At 41.7% G+C, this 10650-nt stretch overlaps 1 protein-coding gene across 2 annotated transcripts; it reads right to left on the minus strand.

Moving 5' to 3' along the window:
* Window positions 1-307: 307 nt before the first annotated feature.
* LOC121569483 (NEDD8-conjugating enzyme Ubc12) lies at window positions 308-10218 on the minus strand. Of its 2 annotated transcripts, XM_041880467.2 has the most exons (6): window positions 9892-10217; window positions 8009-8103; window positions 7660-7698; window positions 3264-3367; window positions 3079-3142; window positions 308-1292 (listed from the first exon to the last, which is right to left on the minus strand). In XM_041880467.2, exons 1-6 carry the CDS (start codon window positions 10004-10006, stop codon window positions 1152-1154), a joined length of 558 nt encoding a protein of 185 aa, XP_041736401.1. In that variant the 5' UTR covers window positions 10007-10217; the 3' UTR covers window positions 308-1151. The 2 variants fall into 2 exon arrangements, with proteins under 2 accessions (XP_041736401.1, XP_041736402.1); XM_041880468.2 differs by lacking the exon at window positions 7660-7698 and having other exon boundaries at window positions 9892-10218.
* Window positions 10219-10650: the final 432 nt, after the last annotated feature.

Genomic DNA, 10650 nt, shown 5'->3' on the forward strand with positions numbered 1-10650 from the left:
CGCATGGTTAACTTGAAAGGGTTAATTCATTTCAATAAGCTAAATCACCACTGGCAGCCCTGAGATGATTACATAACCAAATCATTAACAGGGCCTTAACTGGTTAAATGGGCCTGTGAGTGAACAGTATCACTGTTTTATGGGAATAACCCATTATGGCCTCAACATTTCTGAACAACAACCATTCTCTATTAATCATGTTTCAAGCCCTTAACCCAGGTTAGAGTTTGGATACAAAATAAAACCTTTAATTCAATAACGCCCCATTGACATGTCGTTTGTATTGACATTACAATAATTATAATCATTCAAGTTCATATTTTATTTAACATAATTCATATTGCAGTCATTGTGAACAGCTGGGATTTCAATATACACAATAGAATTGTAACATTGTAAGCCCCCACCCCCCTCCCTACCCAATGAAATCTAACGGCCACCCCACCCAGAAAACCATAACAAAACAAAAAAGATATCCCAATCCCACAACAGCCCTGCCTGCATTACTGATCCTGTCAATCTATGTCTGCGTCCGTCCGGTAGTCCTGTCTGTCAGTCCTCTTGCCAGTGTGTGTCTATTGTCTGTATTATACATCTGGGTTGGCATGTGTACCTGTCTGAAACACGTGTGTGCATGTGATAGCATATGCCTTGCGTGTCAGTAGGCATGTTGTTGAGGCGTGTGTGTGTATATAATACGTTTTGCCACCAAGCATGGGTGCGATCCGTCAGGTTCAGAGCTCTCGTAATCGAGAGGCGCTCGCATAGCGTTCAAAACATACAACGCGATCCTTTTGTAAAAGGGAGTAAGAGGTGTCTAAGTGCGTATCTCGTCTGTGTGTTTTTGTCCTTGTCCGCGAGCGGGAGGATCAGTTGGCATGTCTATCTCCGCAAAATAACAACTGTGGGCATCAGCAAAGTGGAATATACCGATTATCTGAGCGACATTCACTGACCATCTAAACCTGTCATCTTTACCTTCGGATCCCCTCCCTTCCCCCGAGTGAACCCCCCCCCCATACTTCCCACTCCCGGCCCCATCGACCCCCTCCCTCCCCGACCGCTCAAGTCTGTGTGTCAGTCAGTGTCTCAGCGTGTGTAAACGGTAATGCGTCTTGGGGGGGAAAAAGAAAAGCAAAATGGGCGAGGAGCTATTTGAGACATCGCTCAAAATACGTGGCGCCCACATAGCCCCCCCGCAGCGACCGCTGGACATTCTGCTCAAAGAGCCGTCGGTTCGTCTGCAGGACCTCCGCCGCCTCTTTGTTCAAGGGGTCCTCTGGATTTGGCTCCTGAGTAGGAGGAGGAGAAGGGCGTGGTTATTTGCCAGGTGTTCCTACCTGCTCCAACCAGTTGATCAATCTTTCAGAATCTGAATGTCATAGCCACAGTGCCTTCCGAAAGTATTCAGACCCCTTGACTTTTTCCACATTTACGTTACAGCCTCCCCCCATCAATCTACACACAATACCCCATAATGACAAAGCAAAAACAGTTTAGAAATGTTTGCTAATAAAAAAACTTAAAAAAAACTGAAATATCACATTTACGTAAGTATTCAGACCCTTTACTCAGTACTTTGTTGAAGCACCTTTGGCAGCGATTACCTCGAGTCTTCTTGGGTATGATACTACAAGCCTGTATTTGGGGAGTTTCTCCCATTCTTCTCTGCAGATCCCCTCAAGCTCTGTCAGGTTGGATGGGGAGCGTTGCTGCACAGCTATTTTCAGGTCTCTCCAGAGATGTTCGATCGGGTTCAAGTCCGGGCTCTGGCTGGGCCACTCAAGGACATTCAGAGACTTGTCCTGAACCCACTCCTGCGTAGTCTTGGTTGTGTGCTTAGGGTCGTTGTCCTGTTGGAAGGTGAACCTTCGCCCCAGTTTGAGGTCCTGAGCGCTCTGGAGCAGGTTTTCATCAAGGATCTCTGTACTTTGCGCCGTTCATCTTTCCCTCAATCCTGACTGGTCTCCCAGTCCCTGCCGCTGAAAAACATCCCCACAGCATGATACTGCCACCACCATGCTTCACCATAGGGATGGTGCCAGGTTTCCTCCAGACGTGACGCTTGGCATTCAGGCCAAATAGTTCAATCTTGGTTTCATCAGACCAGAGAATCTTGTTTCTCATGCTCTGAGAGGCCTTTAGGTGCCTTTTGGCAAACTCCAAGCGGGCTGTCATGTGCGTTTTCACTGAGGAGTGGCTTCTGTCTGGCTTCAGTCAGTAACTTAGTTAAATAAAGGTGAAATAAAATACAAATAAAGTCTGGCCACTACCATAAAGGCCTGATTGGTAAAGTGCTACAGAGATGGCTGTCCTTCTGGAAGATTCTCCCATCTCCACAGAGGAATTCTGGAGCTCTGTTAGTGACCATCGGGTTCTTTGTCACCTCCCTGACCAAGGCCCTTCTCCCCCAATTGCTCAGTTTGGCCGGGTGGCCAGCTCTAGGAAGTGTCTTGGTGGTTCCAAACGTCTTCAATTTAAGAATGATGGAGGGCACTGTGTTCTTGGGGACCTTCAATGCTGCAGAAAGTTTTTGGTACCCTTCCCCAGATCTGTGCCTCGACAACAATCCTGTCTCTGAGCTTTACGGACAATTCCTTCGACCTGATGGCTTGGTTTTTGCTCTGACATGCACAGGTGTGTGCCTTTCCAAATCATGTCCAATCAACTGAATTTACTACAGGCGGACTCCAATCATGTTGTAGAAACATCTCAAGGATGATCAATGGAAACAGGATGCACCTGAGCTCAATTTTGAGTCTCATAGCAAAGTGTCTGAATACCTATGTAAAGAAGTTATTTATGTTTGTATTTTTAATAAATGTGCTACAATTTCTAAAAACCTGTTTTCGCTTTGTCATTATGGGGTATTGTGTGTAGATTGATGAGAAAAAAATTATTTAATCAATTTTAGAATAAGGCTGTAACGTAACAAAATGTGGAAAAAGTCAAGGGATCTGAATACTTTCCGAATGCACTGTACATCCTGCTACATTCCTGATTCTAAGCATGGTGAACAAGGAAGAGTAATCAAACTTGGCTAGGCAAAATTGGAAATAGAATATTCCCTGTACTCACTAGAAATAGATACTGTAGTCCATATATGATCGAGTTAACTGTCAACACAGGCTTCCAGTCCTCTCTGTAAGAGAAAAAGAGATGTTAAAAGACACTGCTCAGTATAATAGTAAAAATGTAGAATTCTGTAGTCATTCTGAATTATCAAACGAGACAACGAAGTGGCCACAGTGCAGATTGTGTACCTCAAGATATTTAGGCAGACATTGCCCTCCAGGTCAATGTTTGGGTGGTACACCATTGTCTCACACTTCACCTTCGGGGGGTCATGAGGGTAGCCCTGTCCTACCTGTAAAACAGAGCAGTCACAAGAAGTCAAAGGAAGATATTCTCGGACCTTTATCCATTCACTTTCTTTCGACTAAAAACTGAGTTATTAACAACATGCTTACCATCAAGATTCTTAAAGAAATTATCGGGAACATTGGCGACTACTAAGTATTTTGTAAACCTCCCGCTTTGGGCTGAATGTGTCAATGTGTAGTTCATACATGCATAATCTATGATCTGAATTACTGTCTTACCTCAATTAGCCACGAAATCCCTAGTTTGAAAGCGACAGTTTTTCTGGAAGCTGTATTGTACCATTTTCCCTATATTTTCCCCTACGTGAGCCAGCCCCTAGCAATTTGAGTTCTAGCCAATGAGCTTCAGCCCTTGCCATTTGAGAGCTAACAAGATGCACACACAGTCGAGCAAGAGACAGAGCAATGACGTGGTGCACATATCTTCACTGAGTGTACAAAACATTAAGGACACCTGCTTTTTCCATGACATAGACAGCCCAGGTGAATCCAGGTAAAAGTTATGATCCATTATTGATGTCACTTGTTAAAGCCACTTCAAATCAGTGTAGATGAAGGAGAGGAGACAGGTTAAAGGGGTTTTAAGCCTTGAAACAACTGAGACATGGATTGTGTTTGTGTGCCATTCAGAGGTTGAATGGGCAAGACAGAAGACACAGTGCCGTCAGAAAGTATTCATACCCTGACTTATTGCACATTTTGTTGTGATACAGCCTGAATTCAGAATAGATGAAATAATTTTTTCCCCTCATCCATCTACCCCATAATGACAAAGTGAAAACATGTTTTTAGAACTTTTAGCAAATGTATTGAAAATGAAATACAGAAATATGTCATTTACATAAGTATTCACACCTCTGAGTCAGTACATGTTAGAATCACCTTTGGAAGCGATTACAGCTGTGAGTCTTTCGGGGTAAGTCTAAGAGCTTTGCACACCTGAATTGTACAATATTTGGCCATTATTATTTTCTAAATTCTTCTAGCGCTGTCAAAATTGGTTGTTGATCATTGCTAGACAACCATTTTCAAGTCTTGCCAAAGATTTTCAAACAGATTTAAGTCAAAACTGTAATTTGACCACCCAGGAACATTCACAGTCTTCTTGGTAAAGCAACTCCAGTGTAGATTTGGCCTTGTGTTTTAGGTTACTGTCCTGCTGTAAGGTGAATTCATCTCCCAGTGTCTGGTGGAAAGCAGACTGAACCCGATTTTCTTCTAGGATTTTGCCTGTGCTTAGCTCCATTCCGTTTATTTTTTATCCTGAAAAACTCCCCAGTCCTTAACGATTACAAGCATACCCAAAACATGATGCAGCCACCACTATGCTTGAAAATATGAAGAGTGGTACTCAGTAATGTGTTGTATTGAATGTGCCCCAAACAAAACACTTTTCAGGACAAAAAGTGAATTAGACTTTAGTGCCTTGTTGCAAACAGGATGCATGTTTTGGAATATTTGTTTTATTATGTACAGACTTCCTTCTTTACACTGTCAATTACGTTAGTATTGTGGAGTAACTACAATGTTGATCCATCCTCAATTTTCTAATCACAGCCATTAAACTCAGTAACTGTTTTAAAGTCACCATTGGCCTCATCGTGAAATCCCTGAGCGGTTTCCTTCCTCTCCGGCAACTGAGTTAGCAAGGACACCTGCATCTGTGTAGTGAGTGGGTGTATTGATACACCCTCCAAAGTGTAATTAATAACTTCACCATGCTCAAAGGGATATTCAATGTCAGCTTCTTCTTTTTTTTACCATTTACCAATAGGTGCCCTTCTTTGCAAGGCATTGGAAAACCTTCTTGGTCTGAGGTTGAATCTATGTTTGAAATACACTGCTTGACTGAGGGACCTTACAGATAATTGTATGTATGTGTGGGGTACAGAGATGAGGTAGTCATTCAAAAAGCATGTTAAACACTATTATTGCAAACAGTCAGTCCATGCAACTTATGTGACTGGTTAAGCTATGTTTTACTCCTGAACTTATTTAGGCTTGCCATAAGAAAGGGGTTGAATACTTGACTCAAGCCATTTCAGCTTTTAACTTTGACATTACAGGGTATTGTGGGTAGGCCAGTGACAAAAAATATATTAATTTAATCTATTTGAAATTCTGTAACACAACTAATTGAGGAAAAAGTCAAGGGGTGTGAATAGTTGTGGTCCTCTGTAGCTCAGCTGGTAGAGCACGGCGCTTGTAACGCCAAGGTAGTGGGTTCGATCCCCGGGACCACCCATACACAAAAACAAAAAAATAATGTATGCACGCATGACTGTAAGTCGCTTTGGATAAAAGTGTCTGCTAAATGGCATATTATTATTAGTTTCTGAAGGCACTGTAAAGTGCCTTTGAATGGGGTATAGTAGTAGGTGCCAAGCGCACCGGTTTGTGTCAAGAACTGCAACGCTGCTGGGTTTTTCACGCTCAACAGTTTCCTGTGTGTATCAAGAATGGTCCATCACCCAAAGAACATCCAGCCAACGTCACACAATTGTGGGAAGCATTGGAGTAAACATCGGCCAGCATCCTTGAGAAACGCATTCAATACCTTGTAGAGTCCATGCCCCGACAAATTGAGGCTGTTCTGAGGGCAACTCAATATTGGGAAGGTGCTCTTAATGTTTTGTATCAGCGTATGTGATTTAGTACACCATTTTCAGGGGCCACTTTTGGCTCGTGAGCGCTACTTTCAGAACTACTGTCTAAAAAGTATACACAAGTACCGGAGAATCTCTTTAAGGCATTTAGAATCAGAAAAACCAAAAAGAGAACAACTTGAATCTAAAAACATGCAACAGGACAACTTTTGTTAAAGGTCCAGTGCAGCAATTTTTATCTCAATATCAAATCATTTCTGGGTAACAAATAAGAATCTTACTGTGATTGTTTTCAGTTAAAACGGTAAACAAGAACCCAAAACAGCTTCTTAGCAAAGAGCAGTTTCTCAAGCAAGAATTTTGCTAGGACTGTCTGGGAGTGGTCCGAGTGGAGAGGGGAAAACGAAAAAAATAACTGTTATTGGAATTAAGGTTTGGAACTCTCGTTCTCATTAGTCTATCAACCAATGTCCACCTAGTGATGTCACCAGCCAGGTCAAAACTCCATCCCACTAAAACAGGCCGAAATTTCAGGTGGTCTTTTCAAAACAGCTTACACTCAAAGGGCATTATAATAATTTTCACAGTATTATTCCATCCTCAGTGTGGAAATATACGCTCAGTCATCAATTTATTAGGTACACCACCCCATTCACGAAAATGGTTAGCTCCTACAGACAGTGAGTCACGTGGCCGTGGCTTGCTATATAAAGCAGGCAGACAGGCATCGAGGCATTCTGTTACTGTTTGATTGAACGTTAGAATGGGCAAAATGAGTGACCTAAGCGACTTTGATCGTAGGTGCCAGGAGCGTCTCAGAAACGTCTGGCCTCCTGGGCTTTTCACCCACGACAGTGTCTAGGGTTTACCGAGAATGGTGCGACAAACAAAAAACATCCAGTCAGCGGCAGTCCTGTGGGTGAAAACCGCTCGTTGATGAGAGGTCAAAGGAGAATGGCAAGAATCGTGCAAGCTAACATGCGGGCCACAAACGGCGCAGTACAACAGTGGTGTGCAGAACGGCATCTCAGAACGCACAACTTGTCGGACCTTGTCACGGATGGGCTACTGCAGCAGACGACCACACCGGGTTCCACTCCTATCAGCTATAAACAACAAGAAGCGCCTCCAGTGGGCACGAGATCACCAACACTGGACAATTGAGGAGCGGAAAAACATCACTTGGTCCGACAAATCCTGGTTCCTGTTGCGTCATACTGATGGTAGAGACAGGATTTGGCATAAGCTGCATGAGTCCAAGGCCTCATCCTGCCTGGTGTCAATGGTGTAATGGTATGGGAACTGTTTTTCTGGCACACATTAGGTCCCTTGATACCAACTGAGCAACGCTTGAACAACACACCCCGAAGAATTCAGGCTATTCTGGAGGCAAAGGGGGGTTTGACCCAGTAGTAGGTGGGTGTACCTAAAACTGACCACTGAGTGTATATAAAACACAGGAAAATCACGTTTCTGACTGCACTGGGCCTTTAACCAGTCGATACTGACATTAAAAACGTCTGATACCAAATTGTGACCCTAAAAGTACCACAAAACAACAGCTATCAAGCAGGTGTAATGCCATTAACAACAGTTTAGTGTGAAAGTAAAGCAAGGGTGTAGTAACTCATGTCGTCCCGATGTCTGTCCACCCACATTAAGCCCCTTACCTTAAAGCTGAAGACAAACTTTCCCCCTTTGTAAAAGCCCTAAAAAGAGAGAAAATAACCTGAGAATGTGTTTACATATGGGTTTCTATGAATGCTGTTCATAGCCTGTTTGGTGGGTTGGCATGAGATAATGTCAATGTACAACGCTAAATAATACATTGTGTACAAAGTATTTATCCTTGGATATTAGTTGATAAGCCACCACGTTAGCATTACAAACCATTCATTAGTTGCAACTGTACAAGTTTGAGTACAATAGTTAAAGGTTTAATAAACACATATGACATATGGAGGATTCTCTCTGACAAGTAGCTAGTAGCTACAGCTTGTTTCAGGAAAGAGTGAAGACCTCGTCTGGTGAGATGATGAGTTTGAAGTTGAGCAGATCATCTTGGTCGGGGAAGACGATCTCGCACGTCTTTGGGAGGTTCAGCTCATTGATGTCTGCGAGAGAGTAAGGAGAAAATGAATATGTCTCAATGAATAACATACTTTTTGCATCAATTTCTTTTCAGTGGCATGCATGAAACCTGCCTGGCATAAATATGAAAACTAAAGTGTTATTTTCCCCCGCTTTTTAAAAAACTTACAAAAAGTGGCGTGTAAATGGTATTGAAGAAGGCACCTGAGCAACGCAGTCCAATGAACACAGTCCAATGATTCCTTCTGAAGTGCTGGTATTTTCCCTCTCACTGAGGTCTTCCAAACTGTAATCGTCATCCTGCAGTATTTCCTATATTCTGCTTTGAATAACACACCTGATCTTTTTCTACAGAGTTTAATATGCGAACAGAGTCAGTTCACTTAAAAATGAGGAAAACCCATTCCTGACTATGTTGTGGTCCTCTAGCCTAATAATTAAACAACATTCTTTAAGTATTTTGGTCACAGTATATAGGTCCCGTTGGTTTTAGGTGGCCTTCATCCACTATGAAATCGAGATTAGCTTAGTCTTTCAAAATCATGGGCTTGAGTCTATACAGCAGCTTGAATTAAAGGCCAACTGGATATATTATATGAGGTTCATGGTGTTAGAAGGATCATGCACCAAAAAACTGAGCCATTGGAACAAAACCACCACACTCATCACAGTGGTGGTTTGAATTCCATTATCCAAGTATCTGGGAAAACATTTGTTTACGTGGTTGTGTGGGGCTTTTCAAAACATGGTGCATGTCTTTTCACATATATCCAACCACAGCATTTCCTCATTCTGGATAGCTGGAAATGTCAAGTTCACTTTTGAATCAATATTATTAGCTAAAGACCTGGCTTAACAATTCTGTAACTACTTTATAAGGCTGAGGTTATAAAACAATATTCATATTTCCTGCCATCCAACTCCCAGTCAGTCTTTAACTGTTCCAAGTGTCATGTGTTCTGTCATGAAAGGTATGAAAAGTTTCAATGTCTCACATGTATCTTTGTATTGATAACATTAACTAGCCTATATACATGTTGTAGACAGTTACTTTGTGACAAACAGTGTACTCCAACACACTCGCCAGAAACTATGTTTGCAACCTAGGTAAGTAAGTGAGGCAAACATCCTGGCTAGTGATTGTTACTTCAAGTCAGTACAGCTAACTAGAATTGTATAAGTTGCTGACAATGAAAAGCAAGGTTACTTTTACGTTACTCAATAACATCAATAGTGATATCCTCAATAGTGTAAGACACATTTGTGATATTTGGTTGAATAATTAAAAATAATAATAACCCACGTTTTTGAGCTAGTTAGCATCAGACAGAAGTAGCAAGCTAACTAACTTCATCTGCTTAATGGGTGTAGGTACTGGTAGCTTGTGTTTTCTCTTTTGCACGAACTGCTTAGTGGCACATCTAAATTGAAACATTGATAACTTAGCTAGCTACTGAACAAATTACCAAATATACAGTAAGTTAGCTAAGTCACTAGTTAACTAGCATTGCACATTAACTAACGTACAAGGGTGCTAACTAACAAGAAGTGCTGTAAATATGAGTTGACTCCCTGGCTTCACCATCTTCTGGCTGCGACGTTTGAGTTTTGTTTTCATAATAGCTAGCTAATGTGAGCCAGATGGCTAGCTAGCTAGTTAGCCAACTAGCTAGCTCAGCCTCCTATGGCAATACACACCCGTTTTTGTTGTGTCTTTGTTTATTAACAATGTGGACAGACAAGTTAATTAAACAAATATGTTCATTGTTTAAAAATAAACCATCTGATTTTAAAGAAGCCAGTTAGCCTACCTTTCTGTATTCGAAGCTGGGCCGCGCTTGCTTTTTTACCCCCGGCTCCTGTTCTGTTTCCTCCAGCAGATTCCTCGTCTTTCTTCTGCTGCTTCAGAGAAAAGAGCTTAATCATCTTCAATTAGTTTATTGAAGATCTATATTTTAGTTCCTTCAATTAGATACAGCTCTTTGTCTTAAATTTAGGGAGATAGTTATGACTCAGTACAGCACCGTAATGTTGTTGGAGCCGGTGCGTCTCAGCTACAATATCGGAAGACAAGCTAATAGCCTAGCTAGCTCGATAGCACTGCTGCGTGAGACAGTAACGTAGCGATATTGAAAGAATGGGGGAGTTCTGAAAGAACAGTGGAGGTACACAAACTGGACCAGTTTGTTTCTGTTGATATGAAATCATTGGATGTTGCCTAGTTGGGCTACTCATATTCATAAGCTTTATTTAACTTATACTCATATTGGAGGGTAAACTAATTAGGGTTAGAGACTGCACATGTTTCATATTTTCTGGGTAAGCAACAGCCAGAAACTATTTGATTCAGATTTGCAATGTTAAACCAGTGTTGAACATAGCTTACACAAAATAATCACGTAGGATACACATATGTATTTGCAGCACCGCACTGGACAGTATTATGTCTCCCAGACAAGAACAATATGCTTGGAAAATGAGTTTAAACATATTTGTCACATTTAATTATTACTATCTCAGTATAGAGTACCACAGTATGAGTCATAATACCCATAAAACCTAGCGGTGAA

Source organism: Coregonus clupeaformis, chromosome 35 (assembly GCF_020615455.1).
Source record: "Coregonus clupeaformis isolate EN_2021a chromosome 35, ASM2061545v1, whole genome shotgun sequence".
Taxonomy (NCBI): Eukaryota; Metazoa; Chordata; class Actinopteri; order Salmoniformes; family Salmonidae; genus Coregonus; species Coregonus clupeaformis.